The 20,312-nt window shown below is 44.0% G+C and overlaps 1 protein-coding gene across 5 annotated transcripts in view; it reads right to left on the bottom strand.

Annotated features, from left to right (window-relative positions):
* The window catches only part of KIDINS220 (kinase D interacting substrate 220), a 942,023-nt gene that overhangs the window by 459,980 nt on the left and 461,731 nt on the right, over positions 1-20,312 (bottom strand). For all 5 annotated transcript variants that reach the window (XM_086926367.1, XM_086926369.1, XM_086926371.1 and 2 more), the window contains exon 17: positions 18,461-18,750. In XM_086926367.1, coding sequence (XP_086782493.1) covers positions 18,461-18,750 — 290 coding nt within the window. The remainder of the gene's footprint in view (positions 1-18,460; positions 18,751-20,312) is intronic.

Raw genomic sequence — 20,312 nt, 5'->3', positions numbered from 1 at the left:
ACTTATACTACCTTAAGGATCAAGCTCAGGCATAGCTGTTCCAATACTAGAATATGCTCCAAGGAGGAATCTGATCACTCTACAGGACTCCTAGACTGGGGCTTTTTCTAATCTGCATTACACTTGCGAGAAAGAAGAGCAGTGATATTCTTTTAATTATAACATGCCGAAATGATAATGGGGTCCTATCATTGAAGCAGAACGTCTTCTGAAGGGTCACTGGCAACCACTGGAAGAGAAGCAGCATTTTTAACCCATATGCTGTCAGGGGGGTCCACAAACTGATTTGTCTCTCTCCATTTCACAGCCTTAGGATGCATGTGTACATGACGGTCACAGACTTTTGCATTGCGATCCAGACTCTGATCTTGAGAGGGTCATCCTAGTCATAGACCTCTTACAATACTCTCTTGGTTGGATTCCAGAAAGATGTAGCTTTCAAAAAACAACAGTCTTGGGGGAATAAATGTGCAAAAACAACAGAAAAAATATGGGTACAGGCATCTGTGCCAGGTAAAAAAAACAGAACTCAGATCTGCGGCTGCTGTGCCTTTAGAAGGTCACTATGTCACTTCCAGTGTCGTACTCATTGACTTCACAGAGTAAGATGCTTTGTTGCCATCTGTAGTTGGCAAAAGAGTACCTTGATAAAAAATGGCATGGCTGAAAGAAACCTTCACCTGGTCTGATTCCTGGGGAGATTTCTTAAATGAATCTGTGGATAGAGTTACATTTTGTGTGTGTTATTTGTCACACAAAATTATGTTTGTCTGGTGTATTTAATATCCCATTTAAAGAGCAACAAAGGTGAGAAGAATACCAACATAAACATGACTAGGTGATATAACTAAAGGAGAAAAGATGCAAAAATTCTGGTGATAGACAATCCTAACCCCACTAAATGATGGCTGATACAGTAAAAGAAGATTGCTTTCCAAACTAGATACAAGGCTATTGTGAAACAATGTTCTATTAGAATGAAACATTGACAGACTTTCTTTAGGGACCCCCAGGACTTTTGGATTAGAAGGTACAACAGTAGTAACTACAATACAGGATTCAGCTCTTTTTTAGGAAACAATCCGCTAGAGACAAGCAAGTCTTAGCCGCATAGTTAGCAGGCTTTTGGAAGTTTACCACTTTAATACAAACAATGAAATGATAACCCTGTGTGTGGTATAAGACACCTTGTAATGGGTATAATTTGTTAACCAATTTTATTTCAAAAGAAGTAAGCTGCATCACATGAACACAGTATGACTATAGAGGTGTTTATGGAAGTCCACATACAAATAACAACACAAAGTCAAATATCAAATGTATACTTTTCATAGCAGGAACAGTATTAAGGCATTAAACACAGTGTTACCGAATGGAACAAAGATAAACAATAAGTAGACTAGTCCAAAAGTGAGAGGAAATAGAACGAAAGACCACCCTTGATAGAGCCATCAGGTACAGAATGTGTGGGCACCCATGCCTCCCAGTGGTTAGTCTGGGCTGTGAAAGGGGGTACGTCAATGGGAGTGGCCCAGCCATAGGGACTTCCCGAACAGTAGGTCAATGAGCAAGCTTATCGATCATCAAGGGGGACATATGAGCACCCTCTAAGGGACTCTAGGATCATTTTTGAGGCATTCTTTTAAAGTGAAGATCAATTAATCCCACAAAGCTGAGATGAGCGTTTTCTTTACCGTCTGGTATCCTATTGCCTCAGGGATATGACAAACTACACTTCAGCCCAATGAAGCACATTAGTGTGCCAGTGGGATATCAAAGGCAATAAGGAGGCCTTCCAGTTCACTGTATTGAAGGTCATGCCAGAAGGAGGGCTACGTCCTAAAATCTACTGTTTAATTTGCCAAACTTGGGCATGTATACAGGCCCAGTACACAACATTCTAGGATGTATGCATTTTGGTAGCCAGGTCCAGTTGTATGTATAGTGGTAATCTCACCCCAGTAGGTGCTTACAACAAAGCAATACCAGAAGAATTTGTTTGATGTTTGCTCCAGAAGCAAGGCAGCAATGGAAAAAAACAGAGTTAGCAGGAGCATACATTCTACCCAACCATGTGGGGGTTAAGTAAGAACAGTGTAGAATGTTGTGTTAAATATACTGGAATCAGACATTATGAGAAATCGTGTCGAAATGAGAGACCAAAGAATCTGATTCATTCTGTGTAAATAGATGGCCAGTGACTGTCTTCCATTTTGAGCGTGGTTCAGCTACAGGGGCTGAGGTCTGATGGGTGACAGATGTGACAAGACAAGAGATAAATCGTAAATCAGCTCCGTGTGCGAGGTAAAGAGTATGTGTTATATCCCATATTGTACGAAGGGCAGCAATGAGGCATGTGTGTGTTAAAAACTGGTACAGATTCCTAGGCAATGAGTCAAAGGGGATTAAAACTCCATCCAGAGGGGGGAGGAGCCTAGCTCGCAACCGCGATGGCCGCCTGACTCCTCGGCTCCGCTGACCCTTTTGCAGTCTTCCCGGTTCCCGCATCATCCTGCCTCCTATCCGATTACTGTCCTGTACTAGCGGAACCGGGAGGCAAACCCGGTCACGCCGATGTGCCTCTTCACTCGATCCCGGCAGTGAGAGCCCCGGGACGCCCTCGCCCTTCTGGACGCCGACCGGCGCAGCCCGAGTCTTTGTTCTGCTGAGACGGCTGGCCCTGTACATGAAGACGGCGGCCATTACGGGTCGGATAGAGCCGGCTGCTTTCCTCCGTCGGCAGCGCCCGCATTCCTGCGCCTGGCACCGCGGATCCTGATTCTGGGCGCCGCCACTACTGAAGTTACAAAGTAGCTACTCTCCAGCCTCGGCACGCTCCTCCGCAACATTGTCTCCCCTGATGCCGCTGTGAGCGCCATCTTCTCGCCTGCCCTCGGCTCCCACATTTATTATCTCAGAGCTGCCGGTGAGGACGCAGGCATTGGCCCGATCCCCTTCACGTCTGTACCGGGATGGAAACTTCTACCTCCATGCACCTAGGCTGCTTTCAAAATGCCTCGGCCCGGCGGAGGGCTCGTGGGATTGCTGAGGGCGATGGCGAACATCCAGTGGGACAGCCTCCCGTCTTCTATACTCGAGTGCTGGAGGGGGCAGCGTCCCTGCCCATTGAGGCACCTTTGCAGCTCGGTGACATACTGCGCGCCCTAGTCGACCTTGGGTCCGCAATGCGTGCTGTGACTTGTGAATTGGGGGCTCGGATGGACGCTACCCTGCCTGCTGCCCCCCAGTCTGCCCGCCTGCGGGACACTACGCCACACCCCACGGCTGTTTTCCATGGGTTCCTTGCCAAAGTCGCCACTGGACCGCTGCGGTCGCGAGACCCCATCATTGCTGAGGCGCTGGTGGCAGCACCCCCGAAGGTACGCAAGCGCTCTGGGGTGTCGGACTGGCTTGGAAGGCGCTGTGAGACATCGTGCCTGGGGGCTTCCTCGGGGCCACATGGCGGACCCCCGTCTCTCATCCTGAAATGGCCTTCATCGTGTGGACTAACTGTCTTTGGTGGACCATTGTCGTGCTCCGGATCATCTGCTATGATTGAGGACTACATGGTAACGACTTGGATGGACTTTTGCGATCGTCCCCTGATTCGGCAGTGGTCCCTCAGTGTGCTCCCACCTTCCAAGAGGGCCATCGTGCAGTTGGATTGTCTCGTTGCACCGCACCGTAGGGGACAGGGATGAGGATGCCCCCTCCTGTTTCAGGACTGTCTCTCTTGTACTGCTGGGTTGTTGACGGACTGCCGGGGACATTGAATATCGGTATTGTACTGGTCTTGGGGTCGGGGTAAGGGCGGCTAAGGAACTGTACGTTAACTGTGTTGAGTATATTTCACGGGCCCTCCTCCGGTCTTCTGTGAATTGTATTTCTTTTCTTTCTCCTATTTTCCTTTTCTTTTTCTCCCTCTCAACTTTCTCTTTTCTTGCTATATTTCGGGTTATGGGGAGACAAACACTCTGCTAGGGGGGGGGGGTAGGCCGTAGCCTCTGCATGTGTGTAGGGTGGGGGGGTATATTTTAGTTAGTTTTTCTTTCTATGGTGCCTTTTTGTTTTTCTATAATTTCTTCTTTTTCTAGGCCCATGTTAGGCATGCTGGGGGAAGGGTGTTAGCGCGGTATTGGTTGGGTAGTTACGTCCTCTTGGGGGTGTGCATAACTTGTGACCATCCTCTGGCTGGAACCTGCATGTAGCGAACTATACTGACTGGTAAGGGTGTCTTCTGTCGAGTCCCACCTACATGGACCTAGTTATTAATTTCATTGTATAAGTACGGAACAGTATGACCTGCTCTTAATAGTTGCGATGAAAACCTTTAAAATTAACCTTCGTTAATCCTGACACATGGTACTGTGGTAATTACAGTGTAATCTTACTGCTCGCTTACAATGAGAGATGTTACTGTGTCGCCGTAACGCAGCATTGGTGCTTAACTGTTTTCGTGGCCGGCCGGTAGGTTGTAGGCCCGTATTTGTTCTGACTCAATGCACAATAAAGGTTTTCAAAAAAAAAAAAAACTCCATCCAGAAATAAATCACTCGCACATTGGCACATGCCTCGGCCAAGTAGTTGCGATGCTCTCTCTAAAGAAACAGAAACTTGGCAAAGAATCCCAGGTGCATAGCATATGGTATTGGGTGAGATGTTTCAAGCCCAACAACATCGGTCATGAGTTATGTGCAACATTTAATTGGAGTGATTGAGCAGAGTGGATTTGGGTAGAAAGAGCTTCAGCACTTGATCTGTGGCACCAGGTTGATGTAGGATTGACACTTTGGACAGATAATGGCCAACCTACCAACGGGTGAGCTAATGGAGTTGTGCTGCTTGATAGTAGCGTTCAAAGTCTGGCATGCCAGGTCTTGCACGGCTCTGCGGGAAGCTTCAACTTGGATAAGACAACCCTATGCAGTCCACTGTTCCAAATCAAATCTCCCATCATTTTTTTCAGGTCGAGCCTGGGCAGCGGATGTGCTGCTCTGCGAGGCATGCTGTAATCTAGATTGCGGCTTGAAGCACCTCCCATCTTTTCCCTTTGTTCCTGTTTGTGCCCTTCATAAATGCATGCTTTTGTTTTGAATTAGTACCGCCTTTTGGTGTTCCGGACCCTTCTAGCAGACTGCCCCTGCTGCATGCAGACTGACACTTTTTTAAAATTTAGCTGCCTTCCTGTGCACTATTTATTCTTTGAGGTATGCTTCTGGCTTGAGTTTTTGGCACCCATTTCACAGAGCGGCACGAACACTCCCCGTCCCATCCTCGATACCACTCCCACAACACTGCTTGCTCATCCCCACCCCCCCTGCCCTTCGCTGCTTGTAAGCAGCCTGTTTTGACTCTGTATCGAAACCGCACTCTACACTGAAATGGCGGCAGCAAGATCCCTAGTGTAAGTGCAAGGGACCGGGAGGCGATGTAGCTAATTAGGAGCCATGTTAAACAGCTCCCTCTGCTCTGTTTGCTCTTTAATCCTCGAGCCAGGCTCATTTGTGCGGTTACTTTAAGAGGCAGAATTGGAGCACCGAGCTGCACTGCTGACCTTCTCTGTGTAAAGCAGAGACTTGGAATTCCGCGTGTATTCACATAAAATAGCAGCTTTAAAATAGCAGCTTTACTGCCTAGAAACAGCGCGTTGGCCTTCTAGAAAATATTAGCATTTGTATCATTCTTTGCTCTTCTCCCTATCTGTAAGAGTCTGGGTTTCCAATTTAACTTAGAAACTTAGAATGCTCACCTAAGTTGTGGCTGTAACCACCTCCTGTCTTTTCTTTTTATATGCACAAACATTTAGCTACGCTGCCACTACTGCAATATAAAGGTCGTTTGACAGCAGCATCAGCAGTATACAAGATTGATGTAGGAAGGGGTAATGATGCTAGAGTGGCAGATAAAGGGATTGACTAAGGTATATAGAGACAGACTGATCAATAGGCGATGCATGGAAATTGATAAACAGAAATGTAGAACCTTTCAGTTCTGGGCTTGGCCTGCGTTTTTATCTCATGTCTCGCCATGTGTGTCTCTTTTTATGTCTTTCTGTGTCGGACACGCTCCCTCTGCCTCTTCCTGCTTCTAGCTCCCCGTCTCTTCAGGTTTTTCTTTTTCGGTCTCTTCCTTTTTGTTTCTTTCACTGTTGCTCTCTCTTTATCTTAAAGCCTGCTTCTCCCATCTCAACCTGTATTTCTCTGCCTCTTCTGTGTTTCTTACTCTTCCTTTTTGTCTTTTCCTGTCTCATTTGGTCTTTCTGACTAGTTTTATTTCTCGCTTTGTCAGACTTTCTATGTTCTTCCCTTTCTTTTGCTTCCGACTGTCCTCTCTTAATCTCTCTCTGCAGTCTCACTTTTATTGTACTACAGGCAATTTATGCTTTCTGTAAACTTTTCAGATTGCCTTAAAAGCATTTTGTGAAAAGGTGTCCATAATTGTAACTATGAAGGATATTACATTTTATGCAACTGTTACTTCTGGCTACACTGAGTTGTTTTTCATTATGTACCCTTTATAACGAATATTTTTCTATCAATACAAATTCAACTTTTGAATATATACACCTGTGTCTCCTTTTACTTTATTTGATTGATTTATTCATTGGTAAACTAATAGAATTGTTTTTTGAGTAATCCAACTGTGAGCTACTTTGATAGAGCTTGCCTAACTTGAATTTATTAATTGTTGCAAATACACATTAGAACAAATCGCTTGTAGGCGCACTTACCTGTTTATATTAAATTGCCCAAGCCGCCAAGGGTTGATTGGGTTTCCCATTTTTGAGATATTGCCAATAGCGTAGCCACTATATTTAAACTTCCTATCTAAAATGTCTCTTATGCAATGTTTTGCAGAAAAATGAATAACATCAGCTCCTGTGAGCTGCAAAACACTCAGGTCGTAAGGCTTTGGAGTTAAACATTCCCAGAAACCATAACGGTGATAAAAAAAATAACAGAACGTGTAAGTGACCTACTATTGTGGCCCTTGATCTGGTAAAATGTATAGGATTAATAATTCAGGAGCAAATTAAGTGCAGCCTGATAAAAAGGTACAAGTCACATAGGGTGTCATACTTGGCAAATAGTCCATGGATGGCACTGATTGTAAGAGTTGTGTTCCTAAATGTGGCACAGGGAAAATGATTAAGATAAGTGGGATTGTTCAGTTAAAAAGGAATGACTTGATTGATCAAAATCCATTGCTCCAAATAATAGGTCAAACTTCTATCCAGTATTTAAAATTTAAGGTTTAGAGAACTCTACATCATAATGCATTAATTGTCAACAAACCAGTTGCTTCATCCATTGCGGGTTTGATTTTCTGCTTGTTTTTTACCCTGCACTTATATCCAGTATTTATAATTTAAGGTTTAGAGAACTCTACATCATAATGCATTAATTTTCAACAACCCAGATGCTTCACCCATTGCGGGTTTGATTTTCTGCTTGTTTTTTATCCAATGCTGTCTTCCAGTGCCTTTTGACTAGGTTTGTGCAATATACCTCATACATGCATTCACCACATACATACATAGTTGAAAGAGCATATTTTCTGAAAGATATGCACATGTTGTTGAGGTTGTACTATTTGTGAACACAAGACTGATATAAAAGGCTGCTTATGGGCTTCAAGCTTGTTCTGCTGTACCAGTTATGGCCTGCGCTCCCCTTCCCCATGGTATGATAGTTGTTAGACGCACTGCTATTTCTGCAGAGTGTGTCCTTGAGAGGGTCACACCATGTTCATATATAGTCTGTGGCTGTTCCTCTCTTCGTTCAAACAATCTTATAAAACTGTAAAATGGATATCAATTGTAAACTCTTATACTCCATCCTCAGATGTGCAAGAAATGCCAACTAATAATAAGCAACAGTTAAACCTTTTAACATTTCTCTTTTCATACAGACTTTAAAAAAAGGAGAAAAAACCTTGTATGATTATTTGAAGATGTTGAGTGTGTGGGTATGCCAGTGGGGGATAATGTGCTGCATACCTAAATACTTATATGGTCCCAAATGCGAGATCCATTGGCTATGCCAATGTTTGTTTTTAAATGCTTTTATTGAACTTTTTGCAAAGTCGCATGCAATACAATATACATTTGTGTGTGATCAGTAACATAAAGAGGCAAGAGAAAGGATACATTGAAAATGATATTAAAACGCGCCTTATGTTCCATTTAGGAGACGGGATAGTTTTCCATAATAGCAAATTAGAGAGAACAGGAAAATGAGCTTGGAAGGTGGGCGGCAAATACCGCCGTGTGACATGGTATTGGTAATGTGAAGGCGGCAAGGACAGGATGGAGGAGAGTATTGCGAGCTGTGAGGGTAGCCCCATCTAAGGCATTTATGAGCAGTGTGAGTGCAGTGTGCAGTTAGAACAGAATAATTAGCCAGAATAGAAAATATTGTGGCATTGAATGAAGTAGCTGGAGAAACACCAGCACAATTCTAAACAGGATGCTAGAACAATCTTGCACAAATAACCACAGAACAGGGATGGTTTCAAGCACCATTGCTGATCAAGAGGAAGTCCCATATTATAGATCTATGGTGGAAGAGCATCATCTTTGTGAGGGCGTAAAGTTTCAATGAGCTCATTCCAGTGTACACAAAAAGTGGGATAGGCAATGCACTGCGTTGTTAATAGGTAAGGTGAAATTAAATCTTCACAAATACATTCATGTGAGTTTAAAGGTGCTCCAACTGGTAGCGTAACCGTCCGTTTACGCCAGATTTAAGACTTTAAATACGTGTGAACATTGGAAATGCGCACATCCCAGTATTTGGGCACTCCCTCTGGTTCAAAGAATGGGTTGACTCCATATGGTTTTATAAATTTATTCGATTAAAGTTATTTCGTGTTTCAAAAGTTCATCAGTGGATTATTTTCATCCAACTAATTCTGTTTATCACAAAATCATCATCGCTCCGATGCATTTCGGGTCCAAAACCCTTTCTCAAGGAGCACTGCAAAAAGAAGAACGATCTATATTGACATCATAGTAGTGTTATCAAGATAGCATATTCAAGCAGAACAATTCCCAAAAAAAATAAAACCAAACGTGTACATTCCAAAACATAAAACAAACAGTTTGTGCAAACATTTATACAGAGACTATAGAAAAGTAGTATAGACCGATGGATGAATAACCAGAAAATATAGCAAAGTAAACCCAACTGGGAGACAGGAAGCTGTGTCAGAATGAAATTAATGCACCTAACAGAGGAGTGCATACGTTACGAGAAGGCGGGGGTAACAAAATTCGAGCTCACGTGTGAGTGAAGCTGTAACGCGGTGCTAGAAGGAGAAATAAAAACGGGCGGTTAAGTAATCACTCAAAACGCGAGTGCAGTGTTAAACGAAGGTTGGCTGTCGGTTTTCCATTAATGCGCTTACCGATATGTGATATTCAAGAAGGGACAGAAGAAGTCTCCTAGTTCTTACAGCAGCTCAGGCTCGCCGGGCTGAAGTGACAGCTCGCGAGTGAAATAGACAAGCTTAAAAGTAACGCGGGATCAGCCACCAAGGAAATTAACGAAGGACTTGATACTGTTAACAATGGGGGCCATGTTGCAACGGTGTAGAGTGGAAGGTAACGTGAACATAAAGGGCATGCAGCTGACACGGTGCAGTGAACGAGTTGTTCATCTTACAACATTGGAGAATTCTGGCATCTGAACCTGATTTTAAAGACATGTTCAAAAACCCTCCGATTTTTGCTTACACCAGAGCTAACAACCTAAAGGAGATCCTCTCTAAAGAGACACCCATTTCACCCACCTATAAGGGCACCATACCATGCCTTAACTGCAACAGTTGCAACAACATCATAAGGGGTAACAAAATCAACCACCCCATGAGAGGAACAGCGATTAATTTGAAAGTCAACGCAACGTGTGATTCGTCCAATCTAATTTACCTCCTCAAGTGCCCATGTGGCAAGACTTACATAGGTAAAACGGAGCGAAAAATCAAAGTTAGATTAAACGAACACAAATCTAATATCCGGACAAAGCAAACCAAATCTAGTGTGGCGGCACACTTCATGGAAAATCAACATACCGTGGCACAATTGAAATTTTTGGTCCTCGAGATGATTGAAAAAAAAGAAGGAAGAGACAACAATAAGTTTCTACTACAAAGGGAAACTTCATGGATCTACTTTTTGCAATCGTATAAACCTTTTGGGCTCAATGATCGAATAGAGCTAAGTTGCTTCCTGTAAAGTACCCAGCCGGGTACATAATGGACACATTCATATTGTGCGAGTTCTCTGAGATGTCAATTGCACTTCCAAGTTCATTATTATTTTTTTAAATTCATGTCAATGTAACTGATTTGTATCCTATTTTCATCTTACTATTTTGTTCTATTTTCGTTTTCTATTTTCCTTCCACTTGTCAACTCGTTCACTGCACCGTGTCAGCTGCATGCCCTTTATGTTCACGTTACCTTCCACTCTACACCGTTGCAACATGGCCCCCATTGTTAACAGTATCAAGTCCTTCGTTAATTTCCTTGGTGGCTGATCCCGCGTTACTTTTAAGCTGGTCTATTTCACTCGCGAGCTGTCACTTCAGCCCGGCGAGCCTGAGCTGCTGTAAGAACTAGGAGACTTCTTCTGTCCCTTCTTGAATATCACATATCGGTAAGCGCATTAATGGAAAACCGACAGCCAACCTTCGTTTAACACTGCACTCGCGTTTTGAGTGATTACTTAACCACCCGTTTTTATTTCTCCTTCTAGCACCGCGTTACAGCTTCACTCACACGTGAGCTCGAATTTTGTTACCCCCGCCTTCTCGTAACGTATGCACTCCTCTGTTAGGTGCATTAATTTCATTCTGACACAGCTTCCTGTTTCCCAGTTGGGTTTACTTTGCTATATTTTCTGGTTATTCATCCATCGGTCTATACTACTTTTCTATAGTCTCTGTATAAATGTTTGCACAAACTGTTTGTTTTATGTTTTGGAATGTACACGTTTGGTTTTATTTTTTTTGGGAATTGTTCTGCTTGAATATGCTATCTTGATAACACTACTATGATGTCAATATAGATCGTTCTTCTTTTTGCAGTGCTCCTTGAGAAAGGGTTTTGGACCCGAAATGCATCGGAGCGATGATGATTTTGTGATAAACAGAATTAGTTGGATGAAAATAATCCACTGATGAACTTTTGAAACACGAAATAACTTTAATCGAATAAATTTATAAAACCATATGGAGTCAACCCATTCTTTGAACCAGAGGGAGTGCCCAAATACTGGGATGTGCGCATTTCCAATGTTCACACGTATTTAAACTCATTCCAGTGTAGTTGAGTGGATATTTCCGGAGACTCCTGGTCTCTTTGCGATGGAGCAAGGCAACAACGACATACCGCCATGAGACCGCAGAGGGTGGAGACGCAGCACTTCCAGAGAATCATAACTGACTGGAGCATGAGAACAACTGCCAGATCAAAGAAGCTCAAAAGATCCTTATGATTTTTTGAGCTCTCAAAATATTCCAGCGCACATATATCCCACCTGCACGAATTGTTGTATTCAGACAACTCTTGCAGCTGACCAATAACCTCAGGCCCGAAGAGCATGAGCCCTGGGCATTATCAGAACATATGATGCATTTCAGAACTCACCAACCGGTATCGAGGACGGGAAGAGTCCGTGCTCAGAAAGAATTCATTGATCTTCTTGAGGATCACATAAGCCCTGTGCAGGATGTAGGAGAGTAGGGTCTGCAATCCTATGATCACCCCAGATTTTTGCTTTTTGCTTCACTGGTTTACGACTTCTCTGGCTGTGGGCCTGCTAATCAGACCCACAGCCTTGCTGTTCTCTCACTAAATTGACACGTGTACCTTAGGTGCATTTACCAATTGGTACTGGGCCACCTTATCGGACCCTATAACTCAGGGCATAGGTGTACCCAGGGCCTACCAGGGGCTGCAGCATGTATTCTGCCACCCCTGGCTGGCCATCTAAATCTGACACAACTGGCTGCACGACAGCTGGGGCAAAGTGGTGTAATCACCCTTTGCTGTAGATATAGTATACCTATATCTAACCCTAAAATGGACACATAGATTCCTATCAGTCGCTCCTATGGCAGGCCTTAACAATCCTGAAGGCAGAGTGCTTGGAATTATGTGAGATGGTGCTCTGGCATGAGCTGAGCCCGTCTGCAGCTTGCGGAACCAAGTCCTAATAGCTGTTCTATGATAACGCGTACCATATACTCTTAAGTGCATTATAATCCTCGCGGTGATTTGCTATCTTTTGTATCGCTTTATCAAAACATGTCGAGTAAGGTGTCATACGAATTGGAATACTAACTCCTCGCCAATTCTGGCGACGGGGTTAGCATTCCACCCTTCTAGAGGGACACGACATGTATGTAACTGTGAACCCCGGTTAAAGTTAACTCGAGCCTCAGCATCACAAAATGGATGCTGCCACCGCAGACACAAGTCTGACCCCCTGCAGCTGGGAGTCCTTCCAGCGAGGGGAGCTTGGACAAAGGGTTTCCTGTCAGGGGCGGTGCTAGCACCATCCCAGACAGGGGTTTGTGTATCCTAGGTAGGCAGGGCTGAATAGGAAGGTGATTGCAAGTGGCACCCCGGTGCTCACTGTGCATCTGCCAGTTTGAACCAGTTCCAGGGGCACACCAGCCCCTGAGCTGGGGAAAGTCCGGCATGGGAGAGGGGTGTAACCACCCCCCTTCCTGGTCCCACCCATGGGCAGGACCTAGTCCCGTACCAGCCCCTTTCTTTAGTATAAAGGTGGGAGCGGGACCCTTCCAAATTAGATCATCTTTGAATCCTGAAACTACTTTCTACAAAAGGAACTCAAGACGTCTTCTCAAGATTTCTCCCTTGTGACTAAGGAGTAGTCACCCTGCATCTGCGGGCACCAACTAAGAACACTGCGGTTTGCTGCACGTCCTTCCTCCGGAATCCGACTGACCAGCATGACGAGACCCGGCTTCCCTGGCACCTCTGACCTCTACCTACATCGTCAGCTCAGCTGAGATCCGTGGGTGTGACGAGACCTCGAGGGACCGGCCATCTTCAGAACTGCACGACTCTTATCCAGCACGACCGCCGAGGGATCCTCGAGTGAGTGCTTTGGGGTTTGAGAAGCCCCAACCCTGAGCAGCTCCAGCACCGAAGTCCAGCCTCCCAGCATCCACGAGATCTGCGTGGGGCCCTTCTGCTCTTTGCTGCTCACCGCGTTGTCCGGCCACTTGCCTGCTGGCTTGTAGCCCTCTTGACGACGAACAACGACACTTTCCTCGCTGGTCTGGTTGCTCCAGACTGGCCCTTGCTCCCCTCCAACAGAGGAGCACCCCAGACCCTCCTGGTCCACTCCAGACGCCATTTTGAGTCCACCGCCTGGGCTTGCATGTGCCAAGAGTTGTTGCCCCAATCCAGGGTCCAGCGACGTCGACAGCAGATACCTTCGTGGGACAGCTCGCACCTCCATCCTGGTCGCCGACAACGCCTCCTGGTCCGAGAGACTGCAGAGCCCAGCGTCGCCCACTCACCTGGTCGAGGTGACTTCGCCCGGTGCCATCCTGGTGCCCATCTAATCACTGGCTAGTGATTCAGAACTTGGTCCCCTCTGCTTACAGGTATCCATCTTCACCGATCCAGGCTTGGGTCACATCGAACTTCATCACTGGTCGCCTGCCAGCAACTGCTTCTTTCAGGCTCCATAGACTGCAACAAGGATTCCCGACGTCTTTTCAGACCTATGCAGCCGCAGCCCCTGGGCTAGGTAACCTGAGCATTTCGGTGCTCCAGCATAGCTTAACTATCTAAGTGTCCAGATCCTTTTTCGTTTCAGCTCTACCTAGTCGGATTCGTCCGATAACACTAACTTTACGAAATCTAGCATCCATAGACTTTGTCCCGCATCCCGCGTGAGAGTGCACACTCTGCACCCGATCTCCCTAGGCCTCCTGCTCGTAATCTGAAGGTTCAGTAGTCCAGTCCTAGCGATCCTAAAGCCTATTAGAGTAGTACTTACCTGCTAGTAATTTCGCATTCCACTTTTAGAGTATATGGTTTTTCATGCCCCTCGGGCATTTGCGTAAATTGTGCGACTTTCAGTATTTCTTTAAGAGCTTTGTATTGTGCTTAGCGCCCTGTCCTCATAAAGAGTCCAGGGCTGTTGTGTTATAATAAATATCCTTTTATTTTCATAACAACTTGTGTGGTGTCCTTTCACTTGGTGTTCAAGGGGTATATGTGATGGTATAACAGCTGGCTTAACACGCCCTCTAGAGTTTAGCCTAAAGACTGCTCTTGTTCATGCTACTAGTATAGCTGGTCTAAAGGTTGACTTACAACCAATCAATAAGGGTCGTTTGGAATGATACACAATGATCACTAGAATAGTGTGCACTACATATCAGGCCAACTTCTCACACAGGACATAAAATTGTATGAGCTTTAGCCAGGCATTCCTGGATAATATAAACGAATGAGCGAGGGCATCTTGGAACTCTATTGAAGCTGGCTTCCAATTTTGCATGTAGTACCTCTAGGGGGGTTCTCAGCTTGTGATATCACGCTTTGCAAACCATCTAATGAGATGCCGCACGTTGACCATGACATTAAGCGACTGCAAGAGCTCATGTGTTTGAGTTTCATCTGCCAATAGCTGTCAATTGTGGCAAAGAGTGTATGTTAGAGCACTATAGGCCAGAAAGTGACCCTGGGGCACACCATAAAGCTCGGTGAGTTTCTTTAATGAAGCAACAAACTGCTTAAAACATTTTTTCGACCAGGGTCTCAATGCCAAGCACATACCACTGTTGGAGATTCAAACCAAATCTACCATCATGCTGTCTAGGGTGCAGAAGAGGCTTCCGGGTACGTGTAGTGGCAGACTGCAGAAATAGTAGAGGAACCTCTGCAATACTACCATCTTGGTGGGTGCTACTTGGTGTGGGACTGTCAGAGGTAGAATTTCTGAAACGTGGCCTGTACACTGAGCGCGGACACTGCCTTTAGCAAGTTCCCATCAACCAGTTCCTTATTGGAGTGGGATATATTGATACCAAGGTATTTAAAGTTTGAGGATTCCCATTTAATCTGATGTCCATCTGGCACTATGTTGTGCCTAGGGCAACTGGGGCGCACTGTAAACAGGCAAGTCTTTGACCAGTTAACACTAAGACCAGAGGCCATCTTGTAGATGTCCAGGACCCACGCCATAGTTGATACCTAATCCTGGAAGTCTTTTGAATAAACTAGCACTTCCTCAGAATATAGGGACACCACATGGATCTCATTGTTCATAGAACTGCCCGGCTCTCGACCAAGCTGGCGAAGGTGGAGTGCCTAGTGCTTAGCTGCAAGTGCAAATAAGAGGGTTGACAGTTAACACCCCTGTCACATGCCTCTCTTTATGGAGAAAAAATCTGAAATGAGGTGACCTGTTCTGACCCTAGCTGATGGCTGAGAATTCAGCAGCATATTTAACTGCATCAAATTGTTGCCGAGTCCTCTCCTTAGAAGCACAGTGAATATATAATCCCAGTAGAGGAGGTCTAAATCAAAACTAAGCAGGCAGCAAAAGAATACCTTGGGGGTCTGTCTTGCAGCAGGCTATGTAAGCGATCTATATTAAGAAACATGGACCTGCCAGGAATAAAGCTGAATTGGTCTGGTTTGACCTGAAGTTATACAACCAGCAACAGCCTCATTGCTTGAATTTTGTACTTGTGAAGGATCGCTAAGGATCTATAAGAGGTGAGGATCTGTAAGAAGTGATTTCCAGATGGTCTCATACCACCTTCGGTAAAAAAAATAAAAAAACACGAATAGAGCCTCTCGGATGGAGAGCGACATCACCCCTTCATGTAACACTGAATTAAATAATTCTTCCAATATTAGAGCCAGGAGATCTATGCAGATGCTGTAAACCTCAACTGGGAGGGCGTCCAGACCGGGGGAATTGCACATTGCAAAGTTAAGCATTGCACCCTAAATCTCCTAATCTGTGATAGGTTCCTCCAAGGAGCAGGAATATACAAATGTATCTTCCAGTGGCTTAGCAGTTGAGAGAAGGTGTCTAAAAAGGTTTAACATTTTATAGTATCTATTAAAGTGGTAGCCATCTCAGAGTGTTAACAGTGCTACCAAGATTAGCCTGGCTCTGGAGGAATGTTTTCTGAAAATTAGACAAATCCTGCTCCGTGACTTATTCTTGTACAGTAGCTATGCCTCTGTAGCAGATGTGTTTCAGCCTACAATAATCTTCTGTCTACATTGGAATGCAAACTTCCTATACTGTAACAGGTATATTTCAACCTGTTTTGGACATGCTACCCCTACAGTTGTCATACCATTGTTACTGGCAGAACTAATATGTCACCGAGTCAGGGTTATGTCTGTATTCTATCATCCTTTCTACTCTCCAAAAGTGAGAAGATTCCAAAATTCATATTGTCTTACATTCTGCTTCTCCTATGTGCCACATGTCAGAAAGGATTTCTGAGAGATGCCATTCATTTAGTTTAGGGCTAAACTTGTGTATGTATATTCACATCTGTTTACGCGCCCCTTTTCTGCACAGCAAAATATATACAAAGACTGAAATACAGATTAGCTTCTTGCTGAGTTACTAGGCATTATAGCCTTAAATAATGGGGATACATTCACCCTCACGCTCAAACGTGTCAATACTAGCTGCGGCAGTCTGATCTATTTTTGCAGGGGCGGGGGAATCAAATCACTAAAAATAGAAGGATAATGGTTGAGCTACCATCCTGGATAGTATTTCCAACTGTGACCGTTAGCGCCACAATGAAGTAAGGATGGGACACTTGATTCGGGTGAATACTTTAAGAGACTAGATGTTCCTCTTAATGAGTGTGAGAGAGGCCACAATTCGTTTTTTTTTAAAACAAAAATCTTCCTTATTACTTTCAATTACGAAGGCACTTCAGGACTCTCAGAAAACTGGTTCCTCTACATTCCTCTAAATAGCAAATCCCTCAATCAATATTCAGAAAGCACAAGCCTCAACTGCCTGTGATGTTATCACAGATATTGCACTCTGGTTGCCCTAGAATATTCCCAATTTAAAGCACACATAGCATTGATAGAAACAGGCCCAGTTTTAATTTACATATAACACTGAGTGACCAGTTATGAAAGCATATACTAGAGGAAAACCATGCTAGTCAATTTTTTCTCATGGCGCACCTCTACTAAGCAGCTCCCAAATCCAAATACCCCAACTGCATGTCTTTGTATGTACCTTAACAGCTTGAAATTGAATCCTCCTCCCGAATTTCATTTTGGTGCTCTGGGACTCATCCAGAGGCTCTGCCACCCTCATTCTGTTCCAGCAGTCACAAACATGGACAATTCTGACAACAATCTTTCTGTTTCTCTTAATGCCCAGGTTAACAATTCTTCGTATAACTGTTTGATCACCTTAAATGATTACATATATTCTACTGCTCTTAAGAATGTGCTGCTAATGCCTTCACCTTTCCCAGATTACATTATGGTAATAAAATGCTTTCACACTTGCCGTATAAAATCAGTAGAGGTCTCTAAAGCACATTTAGAATTATTCTAAATGCACAAGGAGAAAACATTGTGTCTCTCCTGCAGAGTGGTAATTGCACTGGTCGTCAGTCTGTAGGAAAGCCAAGTACAAACCTCTATGACTTGTAAATCAAACCTGTCCATATTTCTCCTCCATTAAATTCTGCTGTAACAGTTAAGATTCAAGGTTCCTTCTCTGCCCTAACTGATTCGAAGATCAGAATCCAAGAGTGTGAACATAACAAATCTGACAGGGGATTCTTCTGTGTCCAGGCAGCAAAAATGTGCTATATCCTTTACCAGTACACTTAGGGATAGATCTGATCATCATACATTTTGAGAGGCTATGAATATACTGCCCTACAACCAGTAAAACATGTACCTGTAAAAAAGTGCACGTGAAGCCCTTGACCCTCCATTTACAATGTCGAAAAACTTTTGGTGGGAAATGCTGATCGCAGAATATTGCCAAATAAGAAATTTATGGACCACAGTTGAGACTAAAAATCTACTTGATGAAAACACAAGAATACTCAAAATTGTTTTAGTAGCTTCAACTACTGTGACCAACCTGACAAAAGTATTAGGACCAGAGAAGTGGGCAGTTGTAAGGGAAATGTTTTCTTATGATACACAGTCATTCAGCCTGGTATAAGGATATTTATAAATCCTTGTACCAATGGGGAAGATTCGTAAAGGTTGATTTTGTAGCCAAGACTGAATGGCATCTTTACAAATACAATAAAGGCACGATGGTTCATAACCAAGCTTTTATGATCTGTGATATCTCATGCTCCAATTCGATTATTCATTATAGTTGGTACACACAGAAACGATATTGCATTTAGAAAAATAACTTTATGGTTATAGTACTTACTTTCATGAACCCTTCACTTTTCAATTTGTGGAGTTTTGAAGCTGCATTATGAAGTCTTTTTCTTTGGGAGTTTAAGATGGAGTCCATCACTTGCCACCATGTACGGCAGTTCCAGATAATGGCGAGGCCAACAGCACAAGCAATTGAAATCAGAATGGCATTTATAGTCATATTCTTGGACTCCACATGAAAAATAGCTAACAGTATTACTCCAGCCGTAATGCAGAATAATATGAAGATGCAGATCACAAAGGATGGGAGACAGCAGGTCTTTTTCCATTTCTTTTTACCTAAAATCATTCAAACACGCAAGTTAATATTTACAATATAAAATGAATGGGCAAAAATTGCATACATTGATAACTTGAGAATCAAAACTATGCCAGAAGTCTAAAGGGGTTCTAAGCGAGAAGTAGTCTATACCCTTTGAACCAGAAAAATACTTTTCAGTTTGTATTTTACTTCTTCCGAATACGCACCTTAAAGTTTTAAAGTGAAAGTTGTGGGACTGTTGATACCCTTTAAGACTATTGGCTTTAAAAAAAAATTAGAATGATAACATACAAAAATACATAACAGATGTAGTTCAGAAACCAATGAGATTAAGATAGAAATCCAATTCTGCAGCTCCACTGCTGTGTTATGTGTATCTTGAAGGAATATAATGTATGCATGTTCATGTTTGAGGTAGGAGTAGATGGAGTAGTGCTTTCTTGCCAAGTGCATGCCACATAAATGTAGTGTAAGAAACCTAGTCGTCATGAGCGCAGCCATAATGTAAAGGGGTCTAAGTGACTAGAGTGTGTGGGTGGTGCACCCCATCAATCGACCCCAGAACATCAGCTCTGTCCTCCGCCTGCTGTGGAGCATATACATCTGTTCTGTCAAGCTGAATCGTAGGGTACTGATAAATGGGAATTCTGAAACAGGTGTGAACAGCAACATTTAGAGCTTGCTGCAATGGGCAACACACCCAAACTGTCTAGCGTGTCGAACCATTGCGTAGGCTGGGGTTGTGGCTGAGCAGTAAGGGCAGAGGGTGAGCACAGGAAAGACCTATATGACAACATCTGATTGAATTGTGTTTGGCTGCGGAATGGCAAAGACAGGTCTACGCTTCCATCCCCTTGTGCTGGAATACCAAAAGATCATGGTCTTCAGCCAGCAGACTGCCACCATGGCAGTGGTCTATCGTCAAACTGTAGGATAAAGTGCAACTGTGTCTTACGAGAATTCTCAGGTGGCTAAAATCATTATATCATTGGCAGTCTGTGGACTCCAGCAGCGGGGACTGAGAGCCCCGAGGCGAGCCGTTCGCCAGGGCTCCGAGGAGAAGATGCAAGGGCCCCTCTTACCATTTGAAGCACCAGTGTTGTATTCTAGGGATGCTGATGCTTGGAGAGCCGACAGCGGTCTTCGATGATTTGTTCCAGGTCCAGGGGCAGGGCCAAAGGGGATATAGGAGGGTGATCCCATCAGGCTGTTTGTGCTCCTTGCATCCCTTCAGACAGGGACAAGTGGAACTCCCAGAGGCCCCAGCATGTACCTGCGACCATAGCACATTTCTTAACAACTTATTTGAACATGGATCCCGAAAGGGTAGAAACAATGCCTCTTCGTAGTGATTATGCAAAGCCCTGCAAATACATTTAGGAATGAATTCCTAACTTTTTTTTTTAACACACCTAAGTTTCACAAGGGCTTGCCATAAATTCATTTGCGAGGGTAGATCCTCAATCTGGAATCCCAGAATCGCAAGCAGCTGAAATGTACCCTATGATATTGGCTGGGAAAATAAAGACATTCTGATAGCATTGTGGAACGACACAATCACACATGTAGGATGAGAAGC

Source organism: Lissotriton vulgaris, chromosome 6 (genome assembly GCF_964263255.1).
Source record: "Lissotriton vulgaris chromosome 6, aLisVul1.2, whole genome shotgun sequence".
In the NCBI taxonomy this organism is placed as follows: domain Eukaryota; kingdom Metazoa; phylum Chordata; class Amphibia; order Caudata; family Salamandridae; genus Lissotriton; species Lissotriton vulgaris.
Note: the sequence above shows the minus strand (reverse complement) of the source record. Positions and strands in the feature narration are given on the sequence as shown.